Source organism: Labeo rohita, chromosome 23 (genome assembly GCF_022985175.1).
Source record: "Labeo rohita strain BAU-BD-2019 chromosome 23, IGBB_LRoh.1.0, whole genome shotgun sequence".
Lineage (NCBI taxonomy): Eukaryota > Metazoa > Chordata > Actinopteri > Cypriniformes > Cyprinidae > Labeo > Labeo rohita.
Window position 1 is genome coordinate 7,898,069 of NC_066891.1, and position 18,825 is coordinate 7,916,893.

General features: G+C 38.8%; 2 protein-coding genes across 4 annotated transcripts; one reads left to right on the plus strand and one right to left on the minus strand.

Annotated features, from left to right (window-relative positions):
* Positions 1-411: 411 nt before the first annotated feature.
* Positions 412-7,542, minus strand: tuba1a (tubulin, alpha 1a). Of its 3 annotated transcripts, XM_051097139.1 has the most exons (5): positions 7,411-7,542; positions 6,373-6,502; positions 1,875-1,967; positions 1,643-1,791; positions 412-1,531 (listed from the first exon to the last, which is right to left on the minus strand). In XM_051097139.1, exons 1-5 carry the CDS (start codon positions 7,411-7,413, stop codon positions 557-559), a joined length of 1,350 nt encoding a protein of 449 aa, XP_050953096.1. In that variant the 5' UTR covers positions 7,414-7,542; the 3' UTR covers positions 412-556. The 3 variants fall into 3 exon arrangements, with proteins under 3 accessions (XP_050953096.1, XP_050953097.1, XP_050953095.1); XM_051097140.1 differs by lacking the exons at positions 6,373-6,502; positions 7,411-7,542 and adding an exon at positions 3,366-3,510 and having other exon boundaries at positions 1,875-2,097; XM_051097138.1 differs by lacking the exons at positions 412-1,531; positions 1,643-1,791; positions 1,875-1,967 and adding exons at positions 4,849-5,967; positions 6,048-6,196 and having other exon boundaries at positions 6,280-6,502.
* A 7,509-nt stretch (positions 7,543-15,051) lies between these two features.
* On the plus strand, positions 15,052-18,511 carry tuba1c (tubulin, alpha 1c). Its single transcript, XM_051096642.1, has 4 exons — positions 15,052-15,211; positions 16,921-17,143; positions 17,232-17,380; positions 17,460-18,511. Exons 1-4 carry the CDS (start codon positions 15,209-15,211, stop codon positions 18,438-18,440), a joined length of 1,356 nt encoding a protein of 451 aa, XP_050952599.1. The 5' UTR covers positions 15,052-15,208; the 3' UTR covers positions 18,441-18,511.
* Positions 18,512-18,825: the final 314 nt, after the last annotated feature.

An 18,825-nucleotide genomic window follows, 5' to 3' on the forward strand; every position in this document is an offset into this window, starting at 1 on the left:
TCCACCAGCCTGACATATTCTCCCCTGACAGGGTCTGAATGCCAGGCCCAATTTTAGATTAGGGTGGTACACAGGCCACTTCTAACACCATTTACTTGAAACATGGGAAGAATATTTCACTCAGATGAAGTGGCAAGTCATCAACACTTATACATTACCATAGGCAAACAGAAAGCCTACAAGAAAGATTGGTCAATTAACATTTAATAGATCTGCTGCACTGTTTCCACATCAGCCAGATTGAGCACCACTGAGACTATAACAGCCATTTGTGAAGCAATACTGCCCTCTGCATTCAACATGAAGCAGACAGCTCACGCCACACTCAAAAATTGCACTGCAGTGCAAAAATTTAAGGAAATACCAGAAATATACAGAACCATTAGTCCAGAAAGAACACAGGAGAATATGTAAATATCATAACATTTTATTTCTTTCAAGAGCATAAAATGTCAGATTGACCTTTTAGCCAGATGACAACTGGAAAGTGAGGAAACTAAACACAAAAAAATGACAACGGACAGGAAACAACAGGTAGTGGAAGTGAAAAGCACTTCTAATATTCTTCACCCTCATCTTCTCCTTCCACACTCTCAGCTCCAACCTCCTCGTAATCTTTCTCCAGGGCAGCCATGTCCTCTCTGGCCTCTGAGAACTCGCCCTCCTCCATACCCTCACCCACATACCAGTGCACAAAGGCACGCTTGGCGTACATCAGATCGAACTTATGATCGAGACGAGCCCAGGCCTCAGCAATAGCTGTGGTGTTGCTCAGCATGCACACGGCCCTCTGTACCTTAGCCAGATCACCACCTGGAACCACAGTGGGAGGCTGGTAGTTGATACCAACCTTGAAACCAGTGGGACACCAGTCCACAAACTGGATGGTGCGCTTGGTCTTGATGGTGGCGATTGCGGCGTTCACATCTTTGGGCACAACGTCACCACGGTACAACAGGCAGCAAGCCATGTACTTGCCGTGACGTGGGTCACATTTCACCATCTGATTGGCTGGCTCAAAACAAGCGTTAGTGATTTCAGAAACAGAGAGCTGCTCATGGTAAGCCTTCTCTGCGGAGATCACTGGGGCATAGGTAGCCAATGGGAAGTGGATACGAGGATAAGGCACCAAGTTGGTTTGGAACTCTGTGAGATCCACATTGAGGGCACCATCAAACCTGAGGGAGGCTGTGATGGAGGACACGATCTGGCTGATCAGCCTGTTAAGGTTAGTGTATGTAGGACGCTCAATGTCGAGGTTCCTACGGCAAATATCGTAAATGGCCTCATTGTCTACCATGAAGGCACAGTCGGAGTGCTCTAGGGTGGTGTGGGTGGTCAGGATGGAGTTGTAAGGCTCTACCACAGCGGTGGAGACCTGAGGAGCGGGGTAGATGGAGAACTCCAGCTTGGACTTCTTGCCATAGTCCACAGACAGACGCTCCATCAGCAGAGAGGTGAAGCCAGAACCGGTTCCACCACCAAAGCTGTGAAACACCAGAAAACCCTGGAGGCCTGTGCACTGGTCAGCCTGGAAAACATGATTCATGTTAAACAGTCAATTAAGTATTTAAGCAGTTGAATTAAACATAATTTAACACCACTTAACTTCAAAGGCGTTGTAATTTAATTAATGACTTACCAGTTTGCGAATTCGGTCCAAAACTAGATCAATGAGCTCCTTGCCAATAGTGTAGTGACCACGGGCGTAGTTATTGGCAGCATCTTCCTTTCCAGTGATGAGCTGCTCAGGGTGGAACAGCTGACGGTATGTCCCAGTGCGCACCTCATCTGGACAGACGGGTTGTGAAGAAACATTTAGAGAACTAGACATACTGAAACATAGGAAAAAATAAAAGAAAAACTCTTCATACCAATGACAGTGGGCTCCAGGTCTACAAACACGGCTCTGGGGACGTGCTTTCCAGCTCCGGTCTCACTGAAGAAGGTGTTGAAGGAGTCATCACCTCCTCCAATGGTCTTATCGCTGGGCATCTGCCCATCCGGCTGGATGCCGTGCTCAAGACAGTAGAGTTCCCAGCAGGCATTGCCGATCTGGACTCCAGCCTGGCCAACGTGGACAGAGATGCACTCACGCTGTGAAGAGATGAGAGAGATTTATAAGATTTGTAGACATAATGCACCTTAAGTCAACATTCTGGAATTGCAAATAATGATTAAGCCATTCATTCATGTTCATTAAATAAAACTGCTTTTACTAGTTTGCAAAGCTAACAAAAGACTCTTTGATGAGCATGTTTATATACACACACACACACATGAATTGAATCTTTATTAATTCTTTAAAGAAACACTGATGGAAAATGCAACCACTGCAGATCAGAAACTGCTATAGTCACACAAATCCCTGACTACACAAACAGCTGACGAAACAGATCTGCCTTTGTTTCATTGTTTCAAAAGGCAGGGGGAGGGACTTTACGGTTTCATTAAAGTGAGCCTGCATTCCTTAACAATTACATCAACTTCTGAATTATAAAAAAAAAAAAACTACCAAAAAAAACCCTAAACCTAATTTACATACATTGTAAAATAACACTCAAACCAAGCAATGATATTCATTTTAATAAGTGAGAGTATTCTAGTATATTACTACAAAACTTCAACTCAGACCAATGTGAACTGGGTAAAACACTTCTCTGTTTTAGGCTGGTCATGCTCATGAAACACTTGACCACTTGAGCTTAATCATGAGGAACTTATTAAGCTTTAAACCCCTTAGCACTGGAGTTTATCAAGTTTCACCAGATCACACGTGGTCCTCTTGACTCACTTCCTGTACCGGTAACTCTAGCACACTGCTTTAGAGAAGTGACTTTGCATAGTCATGAGAACAAACGAAGATATTTTACTATACACGTTAGTGTATCCGCCCCACAACGGCCTTGATGATGAGATATAAGTTTTCATATCTATCGTTTTCGATTAAGGAATGAAACGGCACGTTTATTTGTTTGAATTGTGCGCCAAATTACACGAAGTATAACGGACTTTACATTTCTATTAAATATACGACTTTATTATTTATTTATTTATTTTTGACATGTTATCTGTAAAACATGACCGAAAAACCTAACGTTTAAAAAAAAAAAAAAAAAAAAAAACTCTTAAATAAAACGTTTAATAATTCGCGATAATTCGTTCAAAAACCTATTAAAATTAGACAGAGAAAATAACTTCCTAAGTTCAGTGAATAATTAAACTTACAAAACCAAAATACATCACCTAAATATTAAAATAATGATCCATAATTTTAAATGCTGTGCCAAAAAACCGTTATCACAGACTATATAAAACATTCAATAACGTCACTTTATAACGTTAAACAAAAGTTTTATACTCACCATTTTCGAAGTTTTTTGTTACAAAAAATATGAGAAGATGAAAACCGTCGATTTTCTGTTAGTTGCGCTCTCACAGGTCGACTTTTATGAGTCTGGTGAGAATAAAATGCCTTGGAAAAAGCGGGTGGGAATATTTATACTTTTCCGTCAGTCGTCACCAAGGCGGGGCGCGCGCGAGGATAAGTTTCGCTTCCTGTCGCATTCCCATTGGTTCGTCTGTGAATCAGTGACACCCCATTGGTTCATTCTAACCTTTGAACAATAACGTCTGTGTCAGAAAATACTGTAGGGGCGGGACGAACATGAGTAACAATTGATGTTAGTCATATGAAAAAAAAAAATACATTTCATAAAATTAAATATAATTAATATATTTTGTATAAAAGAGGGTGTGTAGAACTGTACATAATTACAGTCATAGATGGCTATTGTTCTAACGTTACTTAAATGTATGTATTTTGCCTTAGCCTACCAGTTAATCAAGTCTTTGACAATGAGCATGTTGATTATTCTTTGCTTATTAAAAACGGCAACGTTTGTCATTAGTCAGAAACTTGGCATAAGGAAACCTTCTTGGTAATTCAGATTATGAGTTTAATTTTAAAGTACAGTAGCCCAAAAACCATTTTATGCTAATTACATGCTCGTCAGAAAACCACACAACTATGGTTCAGGAATCATACATTTGTATGAAACGTAATGCTATATCTGCACTGCCTCATATATTTACACAGATGGAATTATTCATATGGAAATGTTGCTGCTAGGAAACTATCTGTTTTTAAATTGGATCATAAAGAATGAAAATAGTCATCAAAGACTTTAATTCGTCAATTACTGAAGCAAAGAATGCTACTTTATTTGTTTGTCAAGGATGTTGTTTTTTTACCTTCTGGATGGTACCCAAGTTAGGAAAAACTGCTTTTTATTTGTACAGTCATTCCTGTCTCATTCATGGGTCCTAGTGTATTCCATCGAACATACGTATGTACATTTTCCTCAGTGCTGGTGTGCAACAAAATGTCTTGCTAAATTTTTGTGAAACTGAGATTTATACATCACCTGAAAGCTGAATAAATAGGCTTTCTGTTAATGTATGCTTGTTAGGATAGGACAATATTTAATATTAGATACAACTATATAAAAATCTGGAATCTGAGGGTGCAAAAAAGCAAAATATTGAGAAAATCCAAAAGAAGTTGTCTAAATGAAGTTCTTATCAATGCATATTACTAATCATAAATTAAATTTTGAAATATTTATGGTAAGAAATGTACAAAATATCTTCATGGAACATGATCTTTACTTAATATCCTAATGATTTTTGGCATAAAAGCAAAATCGATCATTTTGACCCATACAATGAATTGTTGGCTTTTGCTACAAATAAACCAGTGCTACTTAAGCCTGATTTTGTGGTCCAGGGTCACATATCTGCTATAGCCTACAAAAAGCCTATACACAATAATTTAAGACAACTTAATTCGTTTGAAAAGGAGGTTTATTTCAGATGTCCAAAGAATTGAAAAACAACATCATTTTCATTTGTTGTAAGGTTTATTTTTCACTGCTTGAATTTTTCCATGTCATGGTTCCTGCATGTTGCACTTCATTCTGTCATTTAATACTCCTCTCCCTCCTCTTCACCCTCACCCTCAATAGAATCAACACCAACCTCCTCGTAATCTTTCTCCAGGGCAGCCATGTCCTCTCTGGCCTCTGAGAACTCGCCCTCCTCCATACCCTCACCCACATACCAGTGCACAAAGGCACGCTTGGCGTACATCAGATCGAACTTATGATCGAGACGAGCCCAGGCCTCAGCAATAGCTGTGGTGTTGCTCAGCATGCACACGGCCCTCTGTACCTTAGCCAGATCACCACCTGGAACCACAGTGGGAGGTTGGTAGTTGATGCCAACCTTAAAACCAGTGGGACACCAGTCCACAAACTGGATGGTGCGCTTGGTCTTAATGGTGGCGATTGCGGCGTTCACATCTTTGGGCACCACGTCACCACGATACAACAGACAGCAAGCCATGTACTTGCCGTGACGTGGGTCACATTTCACCATCTGGTTGGCTGGCTCGAAGCAAGCGTTAGTGATTTCAGCCACAGAGAGTTGCTCATGGTAAGCCTTCTCTGCGGAGATTACTGGGGCATAGGTAGCCAGTGGGAAGTGGATACGAGGATAGGGCACCAAGTTAGTCTGGAACTCTGTAAGATCGACATTGAGGGCACCATCAAACCTGAGGGAGGCTGTGATGGAGGACACGATCTGGCCAATGAGCCTGTTGAGGTTAGTGTATGTAGGACGCTCAATGTCGAGGTTCCTACGGCAAATATCGTAAATGGCCTCATTGTCTACCATGAAGGCACAGTCGGAGTGCTCTAGGGTGGTGTGGGTGGTCAGGATGGAGTTGTAAGGCTCTACCACAGCGGTGGAGACCTGAGGAGCGGGGTAGATGGAGAACTCCAGCTTGGACTTCTTGCCATAGTCCACAGACAGACGCTCCATCAGCAGAGAGGTGAAGCCAGAACCGGTGCCACCACCAAAGCTGTGGAACACTAGGAAACCCTGGAGACCTGTGCACTGGTCAGCCTGAAAATAAATGGTATGTTAAGAAAACCAAGTATAAACTATCATTAATTTTGTTTGTTTGTTTATTTGCAGCTACATACCAGTTTGCGAATCCTGTCCAGCACCAGGTCAATGATTTCCTTTCCAATTGTGTAGTGACCACGGGCGTAGTTATTGGCAGCATCTTCCTTTCCAGTGATGAGCTGCTCAGGATGGAACAGCTGACGGTATGTCCCAGTGCGCACCTCATCTATCAAACAGGTCAATGTTTAGCCAACGGAGCACTTTGACATACACAATTATCATAACTTAAATCAAGTCCCATTCTCTTACCAATGACAGTGGGCTCCAGGTCTACAAACACAGCCCTGGGGACGTGCTTTCCAGCTCCAGTCTCACTGAAGAAGGTGTTGAAGGAATCATCACCTCCTCCAATGGTTTTGTCGCTGGGCATCTGCCCATCCGGCTGAATGCCGTGCTCAAGACAATAGAGTTCCCAGCAGGCATTGCCGATCTGGACTCCAGCCTGACCAACGTGGATAGAGATGCACTCACGCTGTGAAGAAAAGGGCAAAAGTTAAAAGTCGAACCAAACAAATATCACTGCAGCATGTAAACGTCGCTCACAAGTTCAACTTTAGCTTGTCAAGCTGTATGTCATCTAACATTTAAACATCTGAGGCTACATACAGCCTGTATATCCTGTTTCAGTGCAATCATACCCTAGTGAGATATCATGTCAGAGGAAGTGATCACATAACACCCCCAACTGCTGGTTTACTGGTAATGTCCATCAGCTGCATTAGTGATGCTGCCTACATCACCATGAATATTTAACAGCTTCCCCTACAGCCCTGAAATGCGATACGATTTCTGCAAATAAATAAATAAATAAATTTAATCGATCGAATCGTCCCTCGAATAAAATGTTCTGTTTCCTAATAGGAGGTTTTTTAAAAAAAAGGTTGAAAAAAAATGACCATATCCTTTGGGAGGCGCTGCATCTCTCTCTTTTTTTGTCCATTGATTCAATATGACACCGTACCGGACAGCATGGAGCCGGCTACACCCAGATTATTTATGCGGCTCCATTCTCTTTGTTGTCTCGTTCTAGCGTGCCTCATATTCCCAAAACCTTTTATTTATCCATACTCTCTCTTATGTTATAAACACATCCGTGACTATACTATTTATGTAAAAGACATACGTTTAAATACATAATTTAAAAAATGATTTCATACACATAATTTACAAAACCAAAGCGTTTTTTAGATAAACAAACAAAAAGGTATACAAATAATTTTTTAAAGGTATGTTTTTCATTAAAGTATATTTTATATACCCTAAATATTATTTAAATACGCAACATTTAACCTAAGATATATTAAATGCCATTCAATAAGTCGAATAAAAAATGGCTATTTCTGTAAGTAATCAATATTTAAAATATGAATTCATGCTCACCATTGTTCCTTTTTTATGTGTTCTTGGCCGGGTGAGAAAAGATTCTTGACGGAGAGATCTTACAGTTCGACAACTAAGGGGTCGATGTAAGAAGAATAACGTTATAACGGACTGACCTCACTTTATATATGAGTGTTGCCCGGGCGACTACGTTTCTTACCTTTGATTGGTCAAACGAGATTAAATCTGCCCGGTTTTGAGGGCTAGAATAATTTCTATTGGTTGTCAGGAAGATTAAGGTTAGTAAGACACCTCCCAGAACCTCACCCAGTATATCTGAAACACTGAATCATCCCGAAAAACGTTTTATTCCAAGACTTAATTGCTCATAAATCAAAGATTTTGTACAAAATCAACTATTAAATCTTAAGAATTCTGCTTTAGTCAACTGCTAATAAGGAGAACGCCTGAAAGTGTAATTGTAATTTGATATTCAGTTTGATTGTTCTCCTTCAACATCCTATTATGCTTTTAATGACTGGGAATTGGTTGTATTAATATAACCAATGCCATACATCAAGATTTTCTTCTATTTTCATGTTTTTGAAGTTGTATAACATCTGAACCTTTATGTACTAGCATCTTTTGTGTAACTTGATCAACCTGCTCTCCATCTGTTCTCTTTGATACCTTCTGCCCCTTTTAAAAGCTTTGCCTGAGGTAAATTTTGGAGTTAGCTGTCACATATTCTTTTCCCATTCTTTAAACAGTTATCTTTGTTCTCAGAAAAACAACTAGAGGTTTTATTGCATATAGCTTAACAAAGTTGCTCTTAAACTAGTTTCAAATGAGCTAGTGAAATCACTATTATACTTGTTCTTCAGAGGTGACAGTGGTTATTCTAAGACTCTTAAGGATTTGCATTGTGTTTTTCAGCATAAGTCAAGAAATAATAGCTTATGACAATCAGCAGCCATTAATCAGCATCTCCTCACTATTCTTTACTAAAATGCATATGCATATGAATTAACCGGTTATTGAATTGTTTAAAATGTTGAGTCATAACCGTATGAGGTGAAATGACCCTGCATAGACGTTGAGGAATATAGGCCAGGGACTAAGACATCCCAACCCCCCATTCCCTCCTCCCAGGCTCCAGCCGTTGCTAGGAGATGAATAACGGAGTTGCTTGGATACCGACTAGTATCCTGGAGATAATACACAAGCCTACATTAACGGCCATTATGTATAGATCACATGACCCCGAATCTGAATAGCAGCACTCAGGGGGAGGATGCAGCTGCCCCAGCAGGGAGTGTGAGGGGCAGGCCCATCCTTTTTAACACCAACTCTTCCATCTGGTCCAATTTGGTTACCCAAATACCACATTCTGTCATCGTAAACAGAGCATCTATTTATCTATCTATCCTTCTATCTGTATGTTCATAACCATCAATCTGCTGTTATATAAATACATATTTTATCTACATATTTTAGAGATGTATTGTACCTTAAATGCAAGTGGATATTTTCAGCTATTGTCTTCATCACAGGCAGTCTAGAAGACACTGAAACTGAAAGTTCTGTTAGTATAAACAAAATGAAATGCAATATTATGAGGATAAAGGTACATTTCCTCTAGTAAATTTTATGTGAGCCCAAAAAGATTGTTTTCCAGAATCAATATATTTTTTGACCCACTCATGGTTATTGGCCTTTAAAAAAGAAAGTAATTTGTCTCAGGGAACGTAATGTTTGTATGTTTCAACATGGTTACTTTGTATCTGCTGCCTTAAATAGCCATAAATTAATTAATTAATAAAAAGTCAAAAGTTTTTATTTGATCCAAAATACAGCAAAACCTGTAATAAAAATGTAATATTTTTACTGTTTAAAATAACTGTTTTCTATTTTAATATATTTTAAAATATAATTTATTCCTGTGATTTCAAAGCTGAATTTTTAGCATCATTACTCCAGTCACATTATCCTTCCAAAATTACTCAGATTTTTTACTTCCAGAATATTCAGATTTGTTGCTCAAAAAACATTTATTATTATTATTATGTTGAAAACAGCGGAGTAGAATTTCAGGTTTCTTTGATGAATAGAAAGTTCAGAAGAACAGCATTTTTCTGAAATCTTTTGTAACATTATAAATGTCTTTATCATCACTTTTGATCAATTGAAAGCATCCTTGCTGAAGAAAAGTATTAATTTTTATAATTTCTAAAAAACATTTTTTAATGGTATAGTGTATAATGTTACCAAAGCTTTTTATTTCAAATGAATACTGATCTTTGGATCTTTCTATACATCAAAGAATCCTGAAAAATATATACATATATAATATAACCAAAATGTATTCAGACAACTTCAACATTTCTCACATTATCACAGTTTATTTGCTAAAGTTTATAAAATAAACTATCAATACTTTGTTGACCAATTACCAAGCAATGCTTAATTTTGTTCAGTCTGTGGTGTGAAAAGGTCACATTAGCAATTAAAGAAAAAACATGGTCAGGTCAAAGTGTCTGAATAATGTTTGTTCCCAAATGTTTTATCAGTTTTACTGATAGTCCACTGTATGAAGAATGTTTGGGTATAACATGCCACAGTTCACTTTATTTTGCTATCCTCACTTACATAAATTAACTATAGCATCCTGCTCCCACTAGTAAAAAAATATATAAAAAATTATATCTGGTGTCTGAATAATTTTTAGTTTAACTGTATTCATCCTTTGAGACTTGCAATTAAAACACTGTATTGCAATTGATAAATGCAAAAATCTTACTGTAGCCTAGTTTAGCTAAAACCAGTCTATTCTTAAATGTCCTTTCCCCCCACTTCTCTCTCCTTCTCTTCCCTTTCCTTGTTTTCATGCACGAGTGTTCATTCTACTGTTTATAGGCTGGTTGCTAACAACAGTTCAGCAGTGAAGACAATAAGCCTACAGGTCTCATATAGCTCCTCAGACATGTTTAGAATAATAATGCCTTCATATACCTTAGGAATTCACTGTAGTTATATAAACAATTTATGTCTTTTTTTTTTTTTTTTTTTTTTTATTGTTCATTAATAATGGTCAGGCCTGTATTTGATTAACTATTTTGTAACATCCTTGCATGTTTAGTTCTTTAACTGTGCATTTTGTGGACAAGTCCTAATGCTAGATCAATAAGCTGCTCTAAGACAGACTACATCTCTGTTGCTTTTTCAGCATAATCTGATTTTGCTCACTGCAGTGCACAACCCATTAAGACAAGGCCCAAAAATCAATATTGTCAGTGGCGCAGGCCTAAAACAGACTACAGCTATCCTGCAGGGATGAGAGGTTATAACAGGAAGAGAACAAGATATAACAAAACACTGATATGCAAAGTGATTTGCAAATACTGAAGGACATGGTATTATTATCTCTTTTATTTAGATTCACAGCTTCTCTTCTGCTTTAACTACTTCCAGATGTTATCTGCTATCTACACCGGAGGCATTTTGATATCTGAACAATAGAGTTTAAATAAATGTATTAGACAGATTATTGTTTGAATTTTGATGTAAAGACAGAATACTGTATAAGTGAGGCCAAGGATGCTAAAGGTTATTGCATTGTTTATTAGCATTTATTTATTAGGTCTTGTCCTAACGGCAAAAGCAATACTGTATATATTTGTAAAGCACTGTAAGCATTTAGCTGATGCAAAAAAATCCATTACTCATTAAATATGGGACACAGACTGACATTAAGTACACACAGTCAGTGGCAGAATACCAAATAGGTTGTGTGGTTTATATTTAAAGTTTGCTCACCACTGGCAACTGCACACAGACCCGTCCCTCCCATCCTATTCTCATAGCAGCAGCTGTGAAAATTCCCTGCAGTATTCCAGCCAATAGGACACTTCCGATGGAATGCTAAGCTTGAATCATTTGAGATTTTTGCTATGTTGTAAACAAGCACACTTGTGATTGGATAAACAGTGTGGGATTAAATGACAGTGCAGTTATATTAACCAATAAGGGTTGTACCGTCCTATTTATTTTTGGAAACAAGAGTCTGAAAGACTCAACAAACTGCCTTAAATACCAGAGATAGCTGAGTTGGGGAAATAAGTAGGAGGCTCAAACCAGTCGTTGTGCTCAGACGTCCAGACCCTGCAATTAGGAATGTGCATGGGTATGTTTAAACACACACAAACAGGCTTCCAGTTTTGCAGAAACCCGGTTACAGATGTGAACAGCTCACTGACACTGACAGAGCAGAGGAAAAAGAGTCAAGTTGTTCACGTGACACATGCAATGACATCATTTCAACAAAATCTAGGACACCGAGGGAGGAGAGATAGCAAGCAGGACAGTGGGAGGGAACATGGTACCATGCAACACTAGGCCCATTCTGACAGCATCTACTGTGTGACAGTATTTGCATTCAGATATTTTATACTTTAAAGGGGTCATCGGATGCCCATTTTCCACAAGTTGATATGATTCTTTAGGGACTTAATGAAAAGTCTGTAATATACTTTGGTTAAAAATTCTCAATGGTTATGTAAAACATCACCATTTTTACCTTGTCAAAATGAGCTCTGCAAAAATCATCTCATTCTAAGGGGTGTTCCTTTAAATGCAAATGAGCTCTGCTCGCCCCACCCCTCTCTTCTCTCTGTGGAGTGACGAGCCTATTTACTTTAGCTGCATTTAGCCGCTAAACTTCCTAACTACCATGTTATAAGGAAAGGTGATCGCAAAGACTCATAAAAAACCCTTAATGCATTCACAAACATAGTACTGTAAAAAAAAAAACAAGTCAGATAACTTAAAAATGTGATCCAGTTTTCTGGTGTCATAAAGGAGAACTCCACTTCCAGAACAACAATTTACAAATAATTTACTCACCCCCGTGTCATCCACAATGTTCATGTCTTTTTTTTATTAGTCATAATGAAATTATGTTTTTTGAGGAAAACATTTCAGCATTTTTCCCCATATAATGGACTGTTATGGTGCCCCAATTTTGAACTTCCAAAAGGCAGTTTAAATGTGGCTTCAAACGATCCCAAATGTGGTTGTAAACGATCCCAGCTGAGGAAGAAGGGTCTTATCTAGAGAAACAATTGGTTATTTATATTTAAAAAAATACTATTTAAATACTTTTTATTCTCAAACGCTCATCTTGCCTTGCAGTCCTTGAACTCTGTATACTCTGTATACTTGTGTACTCTGGCTCAAGACAGTTAGGGTATTTTGAAAAACTCTGACCATATTTTCTTTCTCAACTTCAAAAATCATTTTAAAATCATCCTACATCGCTGCAGAAGTACCGTCCCAGTCTTTGCAAAGTGAACATGCAAAAAAGATCAAACACCCTTAACAAAAAAGGTAAAACAGCGATATAGGAACAGGAACAAAAAAAGTCCAGGCACAGTAAGACAAGATGAGCGTTTGGCATTAAAAAGTATATAAATTGTATTATTTTTATGGGAAGTTCAAATTCGGGGCACCATAGCAGTCCATTATATGGGGAAAAATGCTGAAATGTTTTCCTCAAAAACATAATTTCTTTACGACTGAAGAAAGAAAGACACGAACATCGTGGATGACAAGGGGGTGAGTCAATTATTTGTAAATTGTTGTTATGGAAACGGAGTTCTCCTTTAAGCTATTAAAATGATTCAGTATTAGTCACAAATTTGACCTCAGCTAACCTTATGTCCTTAATATGACTGAATCAACTTAAATTCTAGTTTCTCAAACAGTCACAGGCTATGCAATACAGTAGCAAATAGTAAATGGCACTACTGTGTACATCAGACTCAATTTTACAGTATCATTTACAATATATCTACAGTAAAACACCTCATGATGGTTTCACACTGTAACATCATAAGTTAATAACAGATTGGATAGATATAAAGGGTTAAATTATAGCATATTTTTAGAAAATGTAAGTGTATGTCCTACAGTAATGGGATATGCCTGTGGTATTTTTTTCATTCAGCAGCTCTAATGCTTAAATTACATCGAAAAGGTGTCACAGAAGCGCTTCTAAAAAGTATATTTATTTCTACTCAGAGATGGCATAAATGAATTTACACTTAAAAAATGGTATATGTTTATACCAGTGGCTGAGCTGGTTTAGAGCATGCATAATTTAGTCTAGCACAGAGCAGCCTTAATTCCGTTGTGTACATAAGGCTTAAAGGGATAGATTACCCAAAAAATGAAAATTACCACATGATTTACTCACACTTAAGCCATCCTAGGTGTATATGGCTTTCTTCTTTTAGACAAAAACAATCAGAGTCATATTATAAAATGTCTTGGCTCTTCCAAGCTTTATAATGGGAGTGAATGGGTGTTACTTACTATTCAGTAGTCCAATAGAAGTCTAATAAAGTGCGTCCATCTATTATATAAAAAAAAAAAAAAGTAGTCCACACAGCTCCGAGGAGTTAATAAAGGCTTTCTGAAGCAAATCAATGCGTTTTTGTAAGAAAAATATCCATATGTGACCCTGGACCACAAAACCAGTCATAATGGTCAATGTTTTGAAATTGAGATTTGTACATCTTTTAAAAGCTGAATAAATAAGCTTTCCATTCATTTATGGTTTGTTAGGAAAGGACCTGATATTTGGTCAGGATACAGTCTTTTTTTTTAAAATCTGGAATCTGAGGGTGCAAAAAAAATCTAAATATTGAGAAAATCAACTTTAAAGTCAACTTTATGGTAGGATCTTTACTTAACATCCTAATGATTTTTGGCATAAAAGAAAAATCGATAATTTTGACCTATACAGTGTATTGTTGGCTATTGCTTCAAATATACCTGTACTACTTACGACTAGTTTTGTGGTCCAGGGTCACATATTTAAAACTTTATAAACCGTAATCTCTATCGTACTCGCGCACACAAGAGAGTTTCAGCGGATGATGTAGGACGTTGGCATACCGTAAGCTCCAGTGAGAGAAGGGAGAAAAACAAAACACAAATTAGAAGTACAAAATGAGGATTTATAAAGCAAAATGTCATAGGATTTTGATAAAGGCTGAGAAGAGACTGGTTTTCCTTTGCTAAATAAAGGAAACATTGCTTCCTTTGCTCCTGTAAACAAATATGCGAGACTAGCATATTCTCACCAGATCTTACGTCCGTCATCCGCTGGAATGCCACATGAACATTTATATATACAAATCTAGATTTTTTTCTTACAAAAACACATCGATATGCTTCAGGAGGACCTTAACCCCCAGAGCCGTGTGGAGTACTTTTTGTGATGGATGGATGCACTGTATTGGACTTCAAAATCTCAACACCCATTCACTGCCATTGTAAAGCCAGGACATTTTTTAAAAATATATATAACTCCGACTCCATTCTTCTGAAAGAAGAAAGTCATATACACCTAGGACGTCTTGAGGGTGAGTTACACATAAGTAATTTTAATTTTTGGGTGAACTATATAAAAAAGAAGAACATTCTCTTTTGTTTTGGTGATTAAAGGAAATGTTCCCATATTGTGTGGATTGATTCCCTGTGTGAATAAAGCAGACGTGCACAAACCTAAAGGATGATAACAGCTTTCAATCTCCACCACAATCTGGGATGACTACCACAACGGCAAATGTCAGTAAGGAAATATCAGATGGGCATTGCACTGATTTATATCGGTCACTACCGGCTGCGTTTTAATCTCCCTTCCTCGTTTCGACGTCACGCTCTTTCTAGCTCCTCCTCTTCATCCTCAACTGACTGCCTCAATCTTGGACAGTGTACTCTCAGTATACTCCCAACAATAAAGAAATTTCCTGCCTGCTGATATTCGCCTCATCGCTCCATCCCCTCCAGAACAATGGTGAGTAATATAATTTTTTTTCTTTTTCTTTCAAATAACGACGTTCCAAAGGTTTTAGGCTATAAATGTGCATGTCGTTTAATCCTTGTCTGGTGTTTTTTCAAAGCAGCTCGAGCGGCTTTTCTTTGTCATTCACTGCGCGCCCTTGGCTTAAAATGGAGGCAAAGCTTGCGACATTGAAACGACTTGACGCCGCGACAATATATATATTTTAAAGTATCGTAATGCAAAGGATGCCACACTTAAAAATATTATTTATCGCACATGCGTTTAGTTTTTACATGCCTTTGGAAACGCCTACAGGATTACATTCATGCATCCATCAATCCATTCATTCATTCATCCATCCATAACGGTGCCTTCAGAATATGTTCGAAATTACGCGTTGTTTGTCAAATGCTTTCCTAAATATGAACATCAGTTTTGATGATGCGCATTATTACATGCTGAGACATTTCATGCAAATGACATCTAGCAGTACACCTGTTTTGATGGTGCATCTCCAAAACCACCTTACATGTTGAAATAATTTTTCTGACATATGCATTGAAATTGTAGCCACAATAGTATGCATTATCTCTATTTCAGTTATTATATACACAATATACATATATATTATAGATTTTTAATTTTTAAATTGTAGCACACTTAAAATCACTATGTATGATATGTTAATAACTGTGATTTACTATATTAACAAAAATGCCCAAATGGAATCATTGTATATATATATATATATGTATTTTTTTTTTTTTTGCCACAAGCTCTTTGTCATCAGAGATTGACAGAGAATTTTCTTGAAATTTGCATCCACCCCTCCTCCCATCCGCATGAGGAGTAAACTGGGTGGGGACTGCAGCTGTCTGCAGAAGCTCATATCTAGCCTGTGCAGCAGATGACTGGATTTCTATTCCTGTTCTGTTCCACAGCTGTTATTATCTCCTTTGAGATTTTACATTAAATGATTTCATGTATTTTATTATTTTGCCGAGGTTGTTTTTATTCAATTTCTGGGACCTGTCTTTTTTAATCACGCTGTCTTTATAAATGTAACAGTGCAACTGAATATTTCAGATGTAAAAAAAAAAATAAATCATTTAAAAAACCCATATTCATCAAGCGACCTTCTGGATTCCCTTCAAATAGTGGTTAGAGCCCTTAAGAAAATTCAATTTCTGCTTCTAAAAACCGTCTTGAAATAAATCCTGTTCCTTTATTGAAATCCATACTCTTTTGTAGACCTTTAATATGTCATAAAGGGGAAAAGGTTGATTTCTGTCAACATTTTTATTGTTCTCTTTCAATGGCTAGTGAGACAAGGTCTGGCAAGCCTGTTCTATGTGGGTGGGGCATCTGCCTTGTTCCCATTCTGCTGCTTCATTCCCGTTGAATAAAGAGAACTGACTGCTTTCTTTGTTCTTCTTTTTTGGTAACCTACTAAGTCTTTATCATTCCAGTTTACTTCTTGCATGTCTGTCCTTAAGATAAATTTCACGTAGCAGGTGTTTACAGTGCATTTCCAAAGAAAGACGTTTAGACGTTTATGGTACATTTCAGATGCAATGTCAATCATGCGTTTTGGTTGTACCCAAAATAAACAAATGCAAATGTCAACAGAATGATGGTGCCAAAGACGCCTTTGTGTATGTCTTGAGAGCCAACAACCTAATTAAAAGGTTTTGATTTAATTTTCCCATTCCTTTCCACAGCGTGAGTGCATCTCTATCCACGTTGGTCAGGCTGGAGTCCAGATCGGCAATGCCTGCTGGGAACTCTATTGTCTTGAGCACGGCATTCAGCCGGATGGGCAGATGCCCAGCGACAAAACCATTGGAGGAGGTGATGACTCCTTCAACACCTTCTTCAGTGAGACCGGAGCTGGAAAGCACGTCCCCAGGGCTGTGTTTGTAGACCTGGAGCCCACTGTCATTGGTAAGAGGATGGGACCTAATTTTAGTGATTTTGTCATTTTTTTGTATGTCAAAATGCTCCATTTGCTAAACATTGACCTGTTTGATAGATGAGGTGCGCACTGGGACATACCGTCAGCTGTTCCATCCTGAGCAGCTCATCACTGGAAAGGAAGATGCTGCCAATAACTACGCCCGTGGTCACTACACTATTGGAAAGGAAATCATTGACCTGGTGCTGGACAGGATTCGCAAACTGGTAGGTGGTTGCAAATGAACAAACAAACAAAATGAATGATATATTATATTGGGTTAATAACCAAACGGTTTCTCTTCAGGCTGACCAGTGCACAGGTCTCCAGGGTTTCCTGGTGTTCCACAGCTTTGGTGGTGGCACCGGTTCTGGCTTCACCTCTCTGCTGATGGAGCGTCTGTCTGTGGACTATGGCAAGAAGTCCAAGCTGGAGTTCTCCATCTACCCCGCTCCTCAGGTCTCCACCGCTGTGGTAGAGCCTTACAACTCTATCCTGACCACCCACACCACCCTAGAGCACTCCGACTGTGCCTTCATGGTAGACAATGAGGCCATTTACGATATTTGCCGTAGGAACCTCGACATTGAGCGTCCTACTTACACTAACCTCAACAGGCTGATCAGCCAGATCGTGTCCTCCATCACAGCCTCCCTCAGGTTTGATGGTGCCCTCAATGTCGATCTCACTGAGTTCCAGACCAACTTGGTGCCCTATCCTCGTATCCACTTCCCATTGGCTACCTATGCCCCAGTGATCTCCGCAGAGAAGGCTTACCATGAGCAACTCTCTGTGGCTGAAATCACTAACGCTTGCTTCGAGCCAGCCAACCAGATGGTGAAATGTGACCCACGTCACGGCAAGTACATGGCTTGCTGTCTCTTGTACCGTGGTGACGTGGTGCCCAAAGATGTGAACGCCGCAATTGCCACCATCAAGACCAAGCGCACCATCCAGTTTGTGGACTGGTGTCCCACTGGTTTCAAGGTTGGCATTAACTACCAGCCTCCCACTGTGGTTCCAGGTGGTGATCTGGCTAAGGTACAGAGGGCCGTGTGCATGCTGAGCAACACCACAGCTATTGCTGAGGCCTGGGCTCGTCTCGATCATAAGTTCGATCTGATGTACGCCAAGCGTGCCTTCGTGCACTGGTATGTGGGTGAGGGTATGGAGGAGGGCGAGTTCTCAGAGGCCAGAGAGGACATGGCAGCCCTGGAGAAAGATTACGAGGAAGTCGGTGTCGACTCCATCGAGGGTGAAGGTGAAGAAGAAGGCGAGGAGTATTAAAATGCTCACTAAATGACTAAAATGAAAAACAGTAGACCGGTAATTTACACACGATATACATGAGGTATCAAGTGTAAAGTCTACTCCTAAATGTTAGAGACACATTCTTGATCTGTTGTATTGTTATGGCCAGTATGATTATTATTTGTGGAATTTGCTTGCCAAATTTTGACTGAATAAATTGATGGTGATGTTAAAAAGCTGTCTGTGTGCAGTTCTTTAAAAATCTTTCGTGTGGATGTTAACATAAACTGTCATTTTAAGACATTCCAGGCATTCAAGAGAAGTAATCTGCTTACTAACCACAGGGTTTCCACAGGGTCAGCTGATGGCCTTTGACAGGTTTTGCTTCCAACCACTTTGGGTGAAGGAAAAGTAGATTAGT